Genomic DNA, 18453 nt, shown 5'->3' on the forward strand with positions numbered 1-18453 from the left:
ATGCATGTATGGAGTTGGCAGTTCAGTCTGCCAACATGCCACTGAAAGTAGCCTATGGATGCAGACACAACTGTGGTATCTGGTGACATTTTATGCAGCTGAAAGCTTTCATTAACATGATGGGTACATGGTTTATGTTAGCTTGCATTTTGCTGGTATCACGTGGAGTTGTCAGGCAGAAATGGCCAAATGGGGAATATGCCAAATAATTAAATAATTAATTAATAGTATATTGAATAGCCCAGTGTTGTGTAATCTATGTGATATCTATACTATGCAGACCAGATTTTAAGATTTTAATCACGGATGGATCTTTTTATCCACCGTAGCAGTACAGAGTGCGTCCCCGCCTCTTCAGCACTATCATCCCATCGACAGCGGTCACGGTCCTCTTCTTTGCATGCTTTGTGTAGCTAGGTGACGGCATTACAGATGAAGTTCTTGAGGAAGACCATGTAGAGACTGGAGATACACTTAACTCCACCACGGTGAGCCAGACGGTTGATAGCAGGCTTGGTGATTTAAGACGACACTTGCCACACTGAGTTTTTTCCTCCTTTGCCTCTGCTACTAATATTCTGATTAGTTACTCTATTTAATACACCACTTCTTCATTTGCTTATTTTCAGGTTATTTCATTTGAAGGTTGTTATATAGCTATTTAAAACATATGTCCAGTAGATGTTCTATATTGCTGGAATATTAACAGTCGTATTGGTTGCCCCCCAAAAAAGTCTAGTGTAAACCCTGGAATAAGGAGTACAAATCAAAACAAAAAGACACAAAAAGATCTGAAGCCCTGTCTCACAAACTCATCCATCCCTGTGACACATTCAGTGATTCAGTCTCTTATCTTGGCGTTGACATGTAAACATTGTCCGTTTCTCCCATTTCTCTCGACGTCGCTCCTCTTCAGCTCTTATCCTGTCAGTTCCATATCATACATTTCATTCACATTTTCAGCCATTCATCTGTCATGTGTTGGTGAGTTCTGCTTTGTACCATCTTTATAAACTGCCACAAGATTTTCAGTAAATATCTGTCTTCTTTTAACACAGTTCCTCCAGTTATATTGTCAAAGTGGTCAACATGGGTATGAGCCATATTTATTGCCCCACATCTTCTCTATCATGGTTGAGCTATAGACAGATATTTGCTCTTAGTTTTGTTCAGACTTTCAAAATACAAGTGCAGATCCTTAAGATGACGATATAGAGTTATGTTTTCACTTTGCATTGATGCTACTGGATTGTTGATTATTGAATCGATATGTCGATCCAGATTGATGGATCGTGACACCCTTACTAATTTGTGCTGCATGAAAATATTCCTCTTGGTTTGGCAGCACCATAACGCCCGTATGTTTCTTAGCCGTTGACCATTCCATATAAACCTTGACATAACTTTGTCCCAGGCTCAAAATTGTTTCTCAGGAATATCACTTGGTAGTGACATTAATATGTGGAGGAGTTTTGGAGGTGTATTCATTTTATAGTGTGATAGAGTATTTCATGTTGTTGTATTGACACTTTTACTTACAGAAAGGATCTAGATATTTTTTACATCACTGCCGACAAGGGAACTTCGGGTCTAGGTGGCAGTGTAGGTGATGGAGCAGGAGAGACGGAGCTAACTGCAAACTTTCAGTGAAATTATTCATTCATTGAAATCCATATATTGACTTACGCTGTGTCCACTGTAAAAAGGTGGCATTAATATTGGTGACGGGAGGAAGAGGATGTTGTCATGATTTAGATAAAGTGGGAGGAAGACGAGCTTGGCAATGAATATGATGATGATGAGGCAGTGGTGGTGGGTTGAGGTGGGGGAGGGGCGTCGGTCATAATGCAGGCTGTTGACTGTGTTATTGTCTGGTCAGGCTGCAGACTGCATGGGTTTAATCAAATAAACAGACACTGCTCCACTCGACCCGTAACAATAGCCTCCACAGCAGCTGCATGCAGTCTCGCTCCGTCTCTGAGGACTCACTGCATTTCACTCAGAACACAAAACCACAGCTCTGGAAACAACACAAGCTGAAACAACCATTTTTTGGCCACAGCGTTATCTTATTCACCCTCATTGTAATTGCTGGTGTCCAGGAAGGCATCAGCAGTCAGTGCGCAGCCCATGGCTTCAGAGTACTTTGATAATTTGAGGACTTATTATTTTCCTTCCACCAGCAGACAGTTTGGAGATTATTCCTCGTGTCATGCTGTCGCAGTCCTGCTGGCTACAGGAAGACAGTAACTGTCTCACAATTTCATTCCAGCTGTGACACAGCTGTAGCTGAAATGAAGATATTTCCTGCTTTTTCTGCAAAATGATTCCTCACTTAAAAAATACTTAGCTGTATCAGAGCTGTACTGAATTGTGTAAAGCTTCGAAACTTTGAATTTTAAACCAACCTTTGAATGCTGCACAGCTATTTTTATGTTTATTCATGGAGTTTGCATGTTCTCCCCGTGTCAGCGTGGGTTTCCTCCAGGTGCTCCAGCTTCCTCCCACAGTCCAAAGACATACAGGTTAATTGGTGACTCTAAATTGTCCGTAGGTGTGAATGTGAGTGTGAATGGTTGTCTGTCTCTATGTGTCAGCCCTGTGATAGTCTGGTGACCTGTCCAGGGTGTACCGTGCCTCTGGACCAATGTCAGCTGGGATAGGCTCCAGCCCCTGCAACACTGAAGTTACAGAGAATGAATTAATAATGTTTAAATGTTGTATTTCTGCACAGTTGTGGATAAAGATTAGTTGTAGCTGCAATCTAACAGCACTAGAAATTACAATTATTGGTTAAGTGATTAGTTGATTTAATAGAAATTACTGAAAAATACAAATTTAATCAGATGAATCACTTCAGTTTTTAGAGTGAGTTTTTTCAGGGTGATGATGTTATAAAATATGATGACAGACATTTGAAGCTTCACTGGAAAACCTCAACAGAAGCTTAAAATGTAAAACAAAATGACATGGTACAGCCCTAGGTTGTACACAATAAACTGAACTGTTCTGCAGCACATAATATCACCTAAAGCTGAGACCGAGTCAGAGGGGTGTTGAATGATGATTTGTGAGGCTGTAGTTTGTTGTGTATTCACAGTGGATTGCAGTATACTCTGAGGTGTAAATGATATTTTCTCCCCTTTTATACAAACCCAGGGAAATACAGCATAATGCAGTCCAACAGGAACGCAGTGCGAAATAATATTTTTATGAACCATCACAGAGCAGAACAGAAGCAGAGGCAGTTTAAAAGAAACTCACACGGGTGAGGCTGCTGCATGAAGGAAGCCTGCCATCTGCTGGGCAGTAAAAATAACTGAACTCGTAGCTCAGTATACAGAGTATTTGTGTGTGTATTCAGGACTCACACACACAACAGCAATTATGTGACATCTGTAATGTTAATGACTAATTCACACAGAATAAGAGCTCTCTGTAATCAGTCTCTTTGTATGCTGTATTTATGTTGTCGTCACACCAGTGAGGTTCCATGAGTCACATGTACTTTATGCACCAACATACAAAAATTATGTATTAGTAATATGAAGTTGTACGTAATGTATGTAGCTTATAGGCTGTTTTAAATGTCAAAGATAACTCTAGAATCACCCTTTTAGGAGTTAATTGAGAGCATTATCTTTTGACTAAGTTGTTCCTCTCTTATGTTCATGTAATGTTAAAGTCAGCCAGTTGTTATGATCTAAAGGCGGCCTGAGGTGAGAGCAGAATCACAAGCTTCTTTGGGTGTCTTTGTGCTGATGAAAAGCCTCGTGGAAAAGAATGGAAACATGTCTTTTATTAGCAAGCAAACTTTGTTTATATAGTGAAACATAAATTACAAATATGACAAGAAAGTGTGAAACATAGGAGACAGAGAGGACAACATATAAAGCATGTGTACAACCCACAAAGTATAAAATCACAGAAGACAAACACAGAGCAAAAAAACTGTTTTAAAAGGATGTAAGGACATATTCCAAGACTGGTAAATGATTATTTCTCCCGAATCACACAAAAAAAACGAAAAAACAAACAAAACCCATTTTAACTCTGTGCAGATAGTTTTGGTTTCGTGTGCATTGGTTTTGAGATATTTATTTCTTTAGTTGACTAATGCTGACTAAGTAACTGTTCACTCTGAGGTTTGTGGATCATGCAGAGTAACAGATGCATAGTTTATGGAAGGTCAATTTTACGGTATATCGAATTTTGAGCACTTGTTTCAGCAGCCACCCCGGAGTGAGACAAGATGCAAACAAGCCTCTGGTTATCAGGTCATATCAAGTAACATCGGAGTTCTCTGTCCACACTTAAACTATTAAATATGCACGTCTGTCATGCAACAGACACCACATGGCTACTGTATACTTGCTATCTTCCTATGTTTGTGCTTTTCAGACAGAAACCACACATTTGATATTGCGATATTTACTTTACCAACAGCAAGTAGCCTAGCTTGTTTTTAGCGATGGTTGTTTAGCTTAATAGAAACGTTCAGCTCCCTGGCGATCTTCCTCCAGCTAGCTTCCACCTAATTTTGGTTTTTGTGTGAAATAAGAAGATATCGTGTGCTAGTGTCTCGTTTTAACTTAATGAATCAGCCGTTCCTTGTTCATAGCAAAGCTTTCAAAGTGAGCAACAGGAATAAATTGAACGAGGGTGTCTATCTAAAGTTCAGCTCAAAACAGCAAAGCGTGTCATAGGCAGCCAATTAAGATACCTTATTCATCAACTTCAAAACCAAAAAGTTGTCATATTGGTGCAGTTCTCTCTAGTTTTCTTGTCTTGTCACCCCAAAAAAGTTCAATCTCCTTCATGTTGCTGTGCTCAGCTCACAGCCTGTCAAACACTAGTGGCTCCATTAGTCCGTTAATAAACAAACACATTGTCATGTTGCTTATTGCTAATGCAATACAAGTTGGATTTAGCGCTGTGGCGCCATCAGCAAAGGTTGCTGATGTAGGCCACTTTTAAATCTGTCATATGTGTCATAATGACACGTGTCATAATGACAAGCACTGGTTCAGCCAGTTTACATTAAATCAAACATTTAGCTTGTGCACCAGGCCGAAACGGCAAAATGGGATGTCAAGTCAACTCTGCTCCCACTGCATTATGGTGTTGGCAGATGTCTGTGAGATTGATATGTGAGAATATGGGCACGTTACACTGAAACCTCACCTGTCAGTATGACTAAGTACCACAAGTTACTAAGAAGATGTGATTTTGTGTGTGTGATTTAGGTGGACTGAGCCTCAGGCCCTAGATGTCAATGCTGACAGATTTATTTGTGTATGTAGATTTATGTTTGACCCACAGAGCACACAGTCTGTTGTAGGTCTTTGTCCACATGTAATAATAAATATGAGCTGCAGCTTGTTTCTTCACGTTGTCAGTGTGTCTGTAACTTCATCAGTTGTTAATGTGAGGAAGTCTCTCATCACATCCCACTGAACACAAGGCTTCAGCTGTGTGCTCATCTGCTGCTGGAAGCAGGGTGGGAAATAAACATCACAAACAAGAAGCAACAACAGTTTAGCAACAGAAGAATGTGTTTGTCAATCTGTGAAATTTAACCCCTCCCTCTCCATCTCCTTTCAGAGGACTCATCATCAGAGAGCGGCAGTGGGAACGGCCTGCCTGCCCTGACCCCTCCCTCCTCCGCTGTAACGGACGGTGCCATCGTCAGGGAAACAGAGGTCGTCAATGGCAACGGTGGCCCCGCCCCGCTGGACTTCAGCACGCCTACTTCCTCCTCCTCATCGTCCGAGGACCAGCAGCCGATGAACCTGAGCGACCCTCCCCCTCAGCGCCTGCCCCTGTCCACCTCACACCTGCCCGTCACTGTGTCGGCGGCGGCGGCGGCGCTGCTTGGCGCTCTGCACCCCAACGCGCCTGAGGAGCTCCGGAGGAAGTACCCACTGGCTGCCAAACCTCCCCTGGCTCCACACCCTGCCCTGCCTCTGCCACTGCCGCACACACATAATGCACACACTCCCAACACACACTCTCAGTCCCATACACACACCGCCGAGCTGCGATTGGACCGAGACAGCAGGGACTATGGGGGCAAGGTGAGACCACACATCAGACATACATGCTGTGCACACATTTACACACAAGTGATTGTTTGTTTGTGTTGTTAATCTGACATCATCAACCTTATTCAAGGACTGGAGTCCAACATGTACACTATAAACAGGCTGACACATTCATTCTCACAGACAACTGAGTCTCTATTTCACCGAACCGACATGTCTGTGCACAATCTACCAGTACAGACATAATGACATGTACATTTCAAACAAGAAAGCTCCTGTTGAATAAGGTTCAAATCCGGGACGGTAATGCTACGAGGCAACATGCTAAAAAATTATTATGTTAAATATTTGCACTCAGTGGCTGATTAGCATCCAGGCCACAGTGACTCAGTTTAAAACCAGAACAAACCAGTTTAATACCAGTTTAAACTTAAATTGGTCACTCATTTTTATTATTCATTTATCTGTCGATTATCTTCTCACTGAAGCGTTTTACTCTATGAAACATTAAAAAATGTTGAAAATGACCACCCCACCTTCCCAGAGTCTAACTAACATGATGAGAAAAGCAGAAAATCATCACATTAAAGAAGCTGGAACCGGAAAATATTAAAAAAGTGACTCAAAACGATGAACTGATAATCACAGTAGTTACTGATTAATAATCTGTAATTGTTGTACAGTGCTTTTCCAAACACAGATTAAGTTTTTACACTCTTAAAGGCTGATATTTCCTCCGTGATGTCTGTTGAGTGTCTCAAGTATGGAAGCCCTGAAAGGCAAGTGCGAAGAAAAATTGTGGTATTCCATTTTCTGTTTCTGATTAAAAGTGTTTTCTCGCTTAAGCTGGTAAGTTAAAAGAAGTAGGTAGAAGAAGCTAGGATCATTTTTCTATGTTTGTCTTTGTAATACTCATTTCAGCCACAATACTCTGAAGTGCACCATTCCCTAATGCTCTACATACGACAAAAAGCATTCATGTTTTCTTCCAAGTGAGTTTAATTTTTCAATGTACTTCAAACACATGATACATATATTGTGTGTTAGCATGTTACAGTATTTTATTTTGAGCTCACCTGGAAGAAAACATGAATGCTTGTAGTCCTGTTTAGAACATGAGGTAGTTTTGCACTTCAGCCTCTTGTGGGCAAAAAGAGTATTACAGCAAAAATACTTCACTTGCCAAAACCTTTTCACCTGTTTTCACAGATGATATTTTTTTAATGTAACAAGTCTCCTGGCAAAACCTGTTTCACTTGTTCTTGACTTATATAAACAGACGAGAAAACAATTTAGATCACATTTAGAATTTTTTTTTTCTCATTTGTCTCTCAGGGCTTCCGTACTCAATCAAAGACCTAAATGTCTGTGTTTAAAGGCCACTTCATTGATAAGCTGTCAGATCCTAATGAAACTCTTAAGTAGTGTTTCATTAAGAACAAGTCAACTAGAACAATGAAACAGTGATGCTCGTAAATGGTAAAAAAGAGACAGTGCATAGATAAAGAGACCTAATTCTGGGCTCATGTAATACTCATCATCATCATGTGTGTGTTCAGTCTCCCCAGTACAGTTCAGGTGGCAGCTACGACAGCATGAAGATGGACCTGGGTGCTGAGGACCTGACCACGGGGCGTCATGGCAGCCAGGTCGCCCCTGACGATGACGACGATGACCATGACGACCACGACGACAACGACAAGATTAACGACACAGAGGGAGTCGATCCCGAGAGACTAAAAGCCTTCAATGTAAGTCGGAGACAGTGTGTGTTGGATCTCACATGATGTCCCCGCTGGGATCAATAAGGTGTCTCCTTATATTCATAAAGAAAAGATATTGAAGAGCAGACTGTCTGGTCCTCCATTAAAACCCGTCAGTCATTAATCACACACACTCACAGGCAGAAAAACACAAAAAACCCACAAAATACACATGAAAGAACACACAGGACATACAGAAAGGGTGACTGTATATATTTTATTTTATATTAACAGTGGATCAAGTTACTACATGTAATTGCTGAGGGCAATTGTAATTATAAAGGCTGATGAACCCACAGAAACTCTCAAGCTCTTATGAGTCCTTTAGCCTCTCTGAGCTCCTTGTTTTGGTTTTTCACCACATTTACTGTTTGGTTCAGCCTCTCCGCTCATCATTAACTCTTGTTTCCAGCAGCAGGCAGCTGTTCTCAGCAAACAAGCTCTGATAAACCCTCTGTTCACTTCCTGCCCAGCACCAAACAGCAGACACACACACAGGTAGCAACTAAATGGTGATTAAAGCAAAACATCAAGCAGCTACAGAGTCAGATATATTTCTGAGGAGGCAAAACCAGAGCTATAAAGAGAGAGAATTCTGGACTTAGATTAATCAGCAGGACAGAAACACGACTCCAAATGAGTGGAAATGTTTTTAAAGATGTGTAAATGTGTCCACCATCATAATTTAGAAGGCTTTAGTATGTCAAAGATGTGTTTTGGTCAGTTTCCCTCTGCCTGTATGTGACCAAGAAAACTATTAGTGGCGCTTTAATGCACATACAGACACAGAGGTGGATGAAGTGTGTAGCAATAACACAGTGTAGAAATACTTTGTTATGAGTTTTGCATTTACAGTACAAGTCTAAAAGTTTGGCATCAAAATATACTTTAAGTACCAAAAATAAAAGTATGTTAGGAACAGAACCTGGGTGTGCTCTTTGACACAAACCTCAAATTTGAGAAACACCAACAAGATCATCCAGTCATTTTGAGTTTTAATGACACTTAAACTATCATTCATACTTTTATTTCCTCGTGATTGGACAACTGCAGTGGTCTTTTACCAAGAATGCATCAGAAATCAATTAAAAGACTCCAAATTGCTCAACATGCAGCAAAAAATTTCTAGCAATAATCAGTAATAGAGAACACATTACTCCAAATTTAATGACCTTAAACTGGCTGCACGTTCGTTTTAGGATTGATTTTAAGATTTACTTATTACTCCCCCTCAGGACCCCAGAGTATATATCTGTTCTCTAACAGCTGTGTTGTCTTCCTGCAGATGTTTGTGCGTCTGTTTGTGGACGAGAACTTGGATCGGATGGTTCCCATCTCCAAACAGCCCAAGGAGAAGATCCAGGCCATCATCGAGTCCTGCAGCAGACAGTTCCCAGAGTTCCAGGAACGCGCCCGCAAGCGCATCCGCACCTACCTCAAATCCTGCCGACGCATGAAGAAGAACGGCATGGAGGTACTGTACCCGTTTGTTTATTTGTGTATTTGTAAGCAAGATGTCTTAAACAACCCAGCCGCCAGAAAAAATGCTGGCATCGTACATTGCTGCAAACCGATATGTTACATTTTTATATGATTATGTAGCCGATACATTGAAACATTATATTTCCCAAATATTTTTATTGAAAATGAATACCATACTTCAGGTGTATACAATTTTCATTTTTAAAATATATACATACATGCATATGCATATACATACACATACATATGAAAACAAGAACAAATAAAAAAGCATCAAATCAAAATAAAAAAACGCCTGCACTGTTGACGGGAAAACACTCACTTCTTCTTCTTTAAATATTCTCCAGAATATTTAAAACAGCAGGAATAGAAGCAGTGGGATCAGTTACATACAATAACAAATCATCAGCATATAATGATAATTTGTATTCCACTCCATTTCATATGATACATCTGTAAACTTTATGTTTCTTCACGTTTCAACAACGCCACAGTTAACATGTGGTTAGGTTAAGGCACAAAAACTACTTGGTTATGGTCAGGAAAAGATCACGATTTGGCTTAAAATACCCACTTCTGGAGGCACAATCCTGGCAGGAAACACAGCAACAGGTCACTGACACGTGGTCTCAAACAGTGGTCTGCAGCTTGACAGGCATCTCACCTAGTTGCCACGCCATCCTCCATCTCCTCCTCCTCCTCCTGATGAAAAGGTCAGCTCATATACTACATCTCGGTATAAACGTTACTATGATATGAATGTGAAGTAATAATATCACATATTCTTGGTTTTTCAGAAACATACAATGCCAACATTTTCATCTGGCATCTTGGCTATCTTAATAGACTCCATATTTTCTGTTAGCAAAGTCAGGCTGTGACTAACAATTATTTTGTTATCAGATATTCAGATGATTATTTTCTCTATTAATGAGTTCTCCATTAAATGTCAGATTATAGAAGAATATGCACATTATATTTTCCTGAACTAGAATCAGTTTAGAATTATACAAAACAAAAAAGCAGCAAAATTTTACATTTTAGAAGCTGGAACTAGAGAATGCAGCCATAGATCAATAATCACAATATTTGCTATGCAGGATTGTGGTTACTGTTTGTAAAGACGCTCGCCAGTGAAAGTGAAAGTAAAAGCAAACCTCAGAGTCATTATCGTTTGGCATTTCACCTCACTGTAATAGCATTTTTTGGCCCTGTGGGTCTTGGATACGTGCTGCTTACAGTCTGGCACCTGCTCGCTACCTTTTTATGAAGTCCCGACCTCATGTTGTGGAGGTACACACCCGTAAACACCCAGAACACAGTCAGTAAGAAGAAAATTAGAAGGAACAGGCAGAGAGCAGAGTCTCTGCAGAAAAATGCACCACCACACATTTTTCAGGGGTCATAAGTGATGACTGGGAGGGATTACTTCTATACAAGGTTATTTTATTTTTATTAATAAGATCCTGCACTCTATATCTTTAAAGTAACACATTAAAAGGACTACAGTAACAATATAATAATAGTAGTAACAGTGGTAGTAGTATAAGTATTTGTATCAGATGGCTAAAAATCTAACGTGAATATTTCTAATTTGCAGCAGTGACATGTTATCTTTTTGTTGTTCAGCTCTTTTTATTGGGGTTTTTAAAGTTAAACGAACAGCAGCAGTAGTATAAAAGTGAAAACAGAATTTCTGATACAAAAATACAGAAAATATTCAACAAGTCAAAAATCAAAAATACTCTAAAGGGTGAGTTGTCGTGCATGTATAGAAAAAGGCACAAGTAGAGCAAACACGTTCGCAAAATATAGTTTTTACAGATAAAATGTATCGTTCTAACTATTGTTTTTTTAGCGTATATAAAACAATAAAGAATAAGATAAAAATAAAAAAAGGGGGAGACTGGGAAGATATAAGGATGTGATTGACCATGTTTTTTGTCATTTAAACTAGGCTAGTTACCCAGATGTAGTAGAATTTGTTTTCACACCCTCTCCATGAGAATTTATTCTTTTCCAAAATGCAGTTGGTTTTTATCCTTTTCATGCTTGTTCCAACATGACATGAATGCAGCGTTAGACAGTTGTTTTAATTCGGTCGGAGCTGCACAGACAAGTCACAATGTGATCAGCTCTGTGCTGCAGACATGATACCTGCTCTCAGAAAGCTTTTAGACCGACAGACATATAATTCCCTTTTCACTCTGCAGATATTTCAGCAGTGGCATTAACTGCGTCAGCCTCATCTGCATCCTAAGTGTAGATATCACACATATTAAAGGTGTTCTTCAAGGTAATGTGACTAAATCAGAATCTCTCGCCAGCTTTTTCCTCCTCAGACTCAAATTTTAGTTCTGAGTTTTCAGTTATTTACATGTTTGGAACAAGTTATGTGACCAATAAAATCAATGGGAAAAAATGGGTGTGCAAATAAATTAATAAATAGTGTAGCTTGTTGAGGTGGTGTGAGTCATCTGTGGTTCAGCCAACGATCTTGAACATCCAGTTATGTTCTGATGTTGTCTTTTTATTGTACAGTTTATATAAGTGTAGTGTGGTTGATCAGCAACATGTTCAGAGCAGAGCCCATAATGCAGCACTGGCCTTGCTTCATGGACATCTTCTGTTGTTTCCTGGTGGTTTTTATTCTGTACAGCGTGCACAGTATCTCTGTACTGTGTGTGCACAAGAGTGAACAAAAGCTTTCAGTTAGTATATGTGCTTTAGTGGGCGAAATGTTCTCCACTGTTGTTTATCTGTGCTTAAGTGCCTTGAGAATTTTCAACAAGATCCGGGCAAAACTCTTCACACAGAAGCAAATGCAGACACATGACAAGAGGGAATAAACAGATTGGAGGAATTAAGGTGAATTTAAGAGACAGAAAATTGTTTTGTTCCAGACTTTTCTGTCAAACCAGGTCGAAACACAAACATGCTGTCTCTGGATTGTTTAGAAATAAGTGTGGTATGTTTATGTGTGTTGTCCTGTAAGGCTAACATTCACCAGTGTATAAAACCAATTATTCTCTCAAAAACACATTTGCTCTTGTGTATGTTTACATTATAAAAAGATTTTCATTATAAAATTCTAGAATGAAATTATATATAAGATGTTTACATTATACATTATAAGATTTTTGCATTCTCAAAGTAGCTGCCAAAACTATTTGAAATTTATCTTCAGCTTCAGTTTTTATTCTTCCACGTCGGGCGAAAGCCGTGGTTTGAGGCATTATTATATTGTGAATGCGATATCTCATTCACGCCCTTAGGTTGTCTGTATATATGTACGTACATTGGTCCATCCCACTCTTGTGGATGTGATATCTCAAGAAGGCCTTGAGAGAATTTTCTTCAACTTTGACACAAACGTCTGGTTGGACTCAACGATAAACTGGTAAGACTTCGGTGGTCAAAGATGAAGGTCAAGATCAAAAGAAAGGTCAAGGTCGCTGTGACCTTGTGTCATTAATGTGAAGGCGATATCTCAGAAACACTGGGAGGGCATTTCTTCGAATTTGGCACAAACATCTACTTGGACTCAAGGATTAACTTTATCTGACAGCTTTGGTTACTTTTTACATATGAAAATAAAGGTCAAGATCACTGTGTCCTTATGTCTCTCTCATCGTGAAGGCCTTTAGGGAATGTCCTCAGTTTTGGCACAAACGTCTGATTGGACTCAAGGATAAACTGATTAGATTTTAGTCAGAGGTCAAGATCACTGTGACCTGATATCTCAGTAAAACCTTGATGGAGTTTCTTCAAATCTGATGCAGACATCCACTTGGACTCAAGGATGAAGTGATTAGACTTTGGTGGTCCAAAGTCACTGTGACCTTTGTCAGTCTCCACCTCTTTTCTTCGATTTCGTGATGTCTTAGGAAGACCTTGAGGGAATTTCCTCAAATTTGGTGCAAACGTCTACCTGGACTCAAAGATGAAGTGATTAGACTTTGGTAGTCAGAGGTCAAGGTTACTGTGACCTCACAAAACATGTTTTTGGCATGTTTTTTGGTTTTTTGACAAAATTTTGAACAAATGTCTAATAGGATAGAATGATGTCATGATGATATTTTATATCCAAAAGGTCAAAGGTCAGCTTCACTGTGACATCATCATGTTTTAACGTCATATCTCAGGAACAGAAGGGGAGACATTTGGTCAGATACTGAATTGGTGACCTTAATCTTGAAACTGTGTTGACTGTATAGATCTTCTGTGTGTGAAGCATCCACGTTTTCACTGACATGGATGTAAACTGCAACTTGGCATGTTGGCAGAGGCATACGACTGCAAGGCAGGAGTTATTTTTTATTAATTGGTCACATATCATTTGTGTCCAAAGTCCTAATACTCAGAGGATCACGATTACTCTCCAAAAATCATCATGATTGTTTTTCATCATTTTATTCAGATGCAGCAGGAAAGACTCTTAATTTTATTAAAATAACATGTCTTACCTTGGTGTTTGCTCCCTGAGTGCTCTACAGTTATTTTAGCCTCTAAAAGTGACAATAATTTGATATTTGTTACATATATATAATGCAGTGTATTTGTGTCTTTTACCATCTTTGTGAAAAGAAGATAAAATGTGCCTGTAAATGAGCTGTAACTATAGAAACAGCACGCTCCAGTCAGTTTATTTCAGTTTACAGATGTGACACGGTGCAGAATGTCAAGACACATCAAGTGACAAACTGACTTTAAGTGACAGATGTGTGCTGTTAATGTGTCTCACACTTGATAACACGACATCAGCAGGAACCAGCAGGGTGTGTGCAGTGACAGATAATTTAATCAATGTGATCTTTGCAAGTGATTAAAAAATAATAATGTCTTAGACAAAGAACCCTCATGCTGTCAGATTGTTCTTCACTGAGGTGCTGAGGATCTAAATCATCCAGAATAATTCATGAAGAGGTCAGATGTTGTCACTGCCTCCACGTCTTCTTGGAGAACTTAAATTTTATACTGAACCAGTGACTGAGGTCGAGCCTCGAGGTATCGCGTTTGTCTTAAAATAGTTCAGCGGTGGAAAGTAACTAAGTACATGTATTGAAATACTGTACTAAAGTAAAATATTAGTACGTCAAAACTGGACTTGAGTATTTCCATTTTTGCATCTGTCTACTCCATTCAGAGGGAAATATTGTACTTTTTTCTCGACTACCTTTATCTGACAGCTTTAGTTAGTTTTTACATACAAAAACATAGGATAAGCTGATATGATATGATGGAGTACTTTAATTCTAAGTGATCCAGTAAGAACATTTAAAACACATGTAAAACAAATATTATGGAAAAGGACTGTTAAACAGCAGCTGATAAACACAGGTTAAAGTGCAGTGTCTGTTTTAGATTGTTCAGGGTGGTTGTTGCAGAGGAAATTAAGGACCCCTTGTAGATGTTGTTCTGGGCGAGTGGGAGTTTGTAGCGTCTGCCTGATGGCAGTAAGTGGAGGGAGTGGTGGAGGGGCTGAGAAGGATCAGGAAAGCCACCCTGATCACTCAGGGGTCATACAGTTCAGATGGAGGAGTTTGGGGTGAGCTGCTTATTTTGCTGGCCTGATTAGTTACGCAGGGGAGTTTTGTGTTTGGTGGTTAGTGAGTTGCACCAGGATGAAATGTTGAAGGTGAGAATGGATTTGTGTGAATGGAAAATCAGAGTTAAAATTATATTTCCACTTTAAGGTACCCAATGTATTGCACCTTTATATTTAATAAATCGGCTATCTTAGTTTAGTGTGCAGAATCAGCTGCAGCGCTATCACAAGATTGGTGGATGTTACTGTACTGATGCAGGAGAGGTGTATGATGGGAAAATTAGTGATGTTGACCCATCAGTAACATTGTGTGGAGTCTGAGAGGCAACAGGCTGCTTCACACTGATTGTAAAGATGAGCCAGTCATTGTAATGTCTCTGCTGCCCCCCAGTGGTGAAGCACAATGTTACACTACTCAGTACTGAAGGCATCAGGGAGGTGCAGTCTGCCTACAGATCCAATTTGCATCAGTTTCTATAATCATAGTGAAGGATGGCTGTTGGGATTTTATAGCTTTTATACATTTGATATCAAAGCAATGTACCAGTGCTAACTGCCTGTCAATCCAATCTGCTCATAAACATTATGCCTAATTTATACTTCTGTGAAAAAGCTTACTGACATAATGTAACAATGCACCAGGCACTGCAGACAGCAGCCGTTTGATTGGACATCAAAGTTGGGAGGTGCAGCTTCTGAACACTTCTGGTCTTAAAATGCATGTGTGAAATTACACGCTATGGACCATCTGCTGCAGTAATATATATGTCTGGTGCTCACATGAGGTGCGCACACAAAACACAAAGGCGCACAGCTGCAGAGGTATAAAATAGGCAAACACAATTCTCATTGGCTCTTTTATTACCTGCAAACATCCCACAGGAATTATTGTTTCAGAAGACAGAGAACTTTGTATGGTTGATAATAATAATAATGATGATGATGATGATGATGATGATAATAATGATTATTATAATTTTAATAGACTTAATTCAAACAGCCCTTTTCAAAACAAAGTTACAGAGTGTTTTACATGGTTTAATAGGAAACAAAAAGTCAGGACTGCAATAAATCAAAATCAGAAAATTGCAGCAAACTGGGGAATAAAATTAATATAGAGTAAAAAAGTAAATTTTAAAAAAAAAAGTAATAAGTAATATAAAAAAGCTATAAAAAAAGAACAGTAACATTAAACTGATAAGACATGCTGAAAAAAATTAAAATTAAAATAAATAATGATGTGCTTGCATTAATTAAAAGCTTCTTTTTTTAAAGTTATTTTAATTTAACTTTTTTTTACCATTGAATATTAAAACTGGAAACTCTGTCAAATGTAAATGCCCAAAGGATGCCATTTACATGATGTTTCTTAAAAGTTCTTTTCTTTTGTATTTTCCCTCTCATACACAAACACACTTTGAATATTTGTCACTAGTAAAATCGAGTCAGTTCCAGCCGAGGGTTTTGGTGTGGTCGTTAACGTGTCGCACACTGTTCAATAGATAATCACACTTGTTTCAGTCTAATATAATCAGTATATAACTACAACATAAGCAGCACTGTCGGTGTCCTTCTGTATATTCAGTCATGGCTGCTGAACCTGTCTCTATAATTCAGCATTGTTTTTCCTGCAGACCCGTCCTACCCCACCTCACCTCACCTCAGCCATGGCTGAAAACATCCTGGCTGCCGCCTGCGAGAGCGAATCACGCAACGCTGCAAAGAGGATGCGCCTCGACGCCCATTACGTAAGTGTTTATTTGTATGTGTGTTTGAATTCAAACTTGAAAGGGAAAAAGAATAACTTGTTTTGTGTTTGACTGATTAATGTACATAAAAGCAGAATGTCTTCTGTCTGGTCTATTCAGGACAGAGCTGTTTATTTAGAATCACTGTAAAAGAAATATCTCGTCTGGGTCCAGACCTTTGAGTCCGCCCACTCCACCGAGCTGACTGGCATCGTGACATGAAACAGCAGTTTCTCGGTTGAAATAAAAGACCCGATGTTGAAAGAATAAAGTAGACTTACCATTGAGTGAAGAACAATAACAAATACTGTTTAGTTTCTGCCAAAGAGCTCAGTAGCTAAAAACACCATCTTACCTAATTTAACAAGTTTGTTTTGAACTCACACCCTGTTGACTTTAGCTGTTTGGTTGCTTTCCTCACCTCTGTTTCTCTTCTCGTACGCTGAGCTGAACTGACAATCGGAGTGATTGCATTCACTGACACAGATTTGACACGCTGAAACAGCCGAAAAAAAGCAGTTTGGGGCTTACTAGTGCCTGTTGGGATAACCCAGTGATGCCGGTGTAAAATCGGGGGCGACAAAATTCACTGTAGGCCCGATATTGGCCACCGGTCAACCAACAGCTTGGTGTTATGGGGCCATTATCGTGTTGATACCACAGACAGAGCTAAATAACATAGATTCTGTTGACAGGGAATTTTAAAAGTTGTGACAAAGGTGGTGGAAAACTTCAAACATGTTCATATATTATTAGTGTTACTGTAATTCTAGATCCATACGTTTGCCTTGGAAAAAGATTTTAATCTCAGTGAGACTTTTAACTTGTAAAAGAAAACGTTTGACTGACGGTATGATAATCTTCCTCTGGGTTCTTGAGACCAGTTACATTTTTGGTTCATCCAGCTTGCTGTACATTATTTTGAAAAGAAACGTCCTGTTTCCTGTTCCAGGATGAGCAGATCTCTCTGGACAAGCCGTCCAGCGGTGGAGGGGGTCTGAGGGAGCCGGCGTCCCTCGCTCACTCCGCCTACTCCCTGGCCGCATCAGCCTTCTCCTCCCAGGACACCCAGCTCTACATCAACGGAGCCGGCCTCAGCTACGGTTACCGTGGATACCCGGGCCTGGGCGCTGCCATGCAACACCCCGTTTCCCTGACAACCGGCGCTGCTGCTCAGAGCAACGGTGAGAGAATGGTAGAGGGGGACAGAGGAAGAGGGTCTTTATGGAGACGGACAGGACACGGTAGTTAGAGGGAAGAGTGAATAACAGAGGAAGCAGGCGGTCAGGAGGGAGGAGGGGAGGAGATGAACAGAAACAACATGAGTGGGTAATTTGGGGATGAATGAGGAGATGATGAATGAGGAGCAGCAGAAGAAGAGAGAGCAGTGAAAGGAGGCAGCAGCAGATGGCAGTGTGAAACAGCTAACGTACAGACATGATACTAATGTCACTTAAATGTAGAGTTCAAAGTCATTTAGCTAAACTGCCATTGTTACGGGCTTATCAGACTCTGAAAACTTTAACTGAGGTCCATCTTTGGTGGCTTGAGTGTCTGTGACTGTTTGAGGACAAACTTTTGATAAGAAGATAATTGTGGAGTTGTCATTGCTAGTTTCAGATCGACAAGGTTGTCATTTTCACAGCCAGAGCCCACGTTGTGTAAGTAACAAATGTTCTTGTGCCCATCTGTGCACCCATTGGTGTGTAGGTCTTAAAAAGAGGTCAGGCGCTTTGATGGTGTGTTGCTGTTTTGAAGCAGCAGAAAGTGACCAGCACTTGAATGTGAAGGCTCACCCTCACACCTCCAAAAACTTGTAGACAGGTGAATAGGAGGAACTAGTCCATAGTTGAAGAAATGCAAACTAT

General features: G+C 39.8%; 1 protein-coding gene across 2 annotated transcripts in view; it reads left to right on the forward strand.

The window, feature by feature from the left end:
* Nucleotides 1-18453, forward strand: part of LOC125891275 (nucleolar protein 4-like) — a 253944-nt gene that overhangs the window by 223342 nt on the left and 12149 nt on the right. For both annotated transcript variants that reach the window (XM_049580405.1, XM_049580406.1), the window contains 5 exons: nt 5605-6077; nt 7604-7795; nt 9093-9281; nt 16472-16585; nt 17538-17769. In XM_049580405.1, coding sequence (XP_049436362.1) covers nt 5605-6077; nt 7604-7795; nt 9093-9281; nt 16472-16585; nt 17538-17769 — 1200 coding nt within the window. The remainder of the gene's footprint in view (nt 1-5604; nt 6078-7603; nt 7796-9092; nt 9282-16471; nt 16586-17537; nt 17770-18453) is intronic.

This window comes from Epinephelus fuscoguttatus, linkage group LG7 (genome assembly GCF_011397635.1).
Source record: "Epinephelus fuscoguttatus linkage group LG7, E.fuscoguttatus.final_Chr_v1".
NCBI classification, from domain to species: Eukaryota; Metazoa; Chordata; class Actinopteri; order Perciformes; family Serranidae; genus Epinephelus; species Epinephelus fuscoguttatus.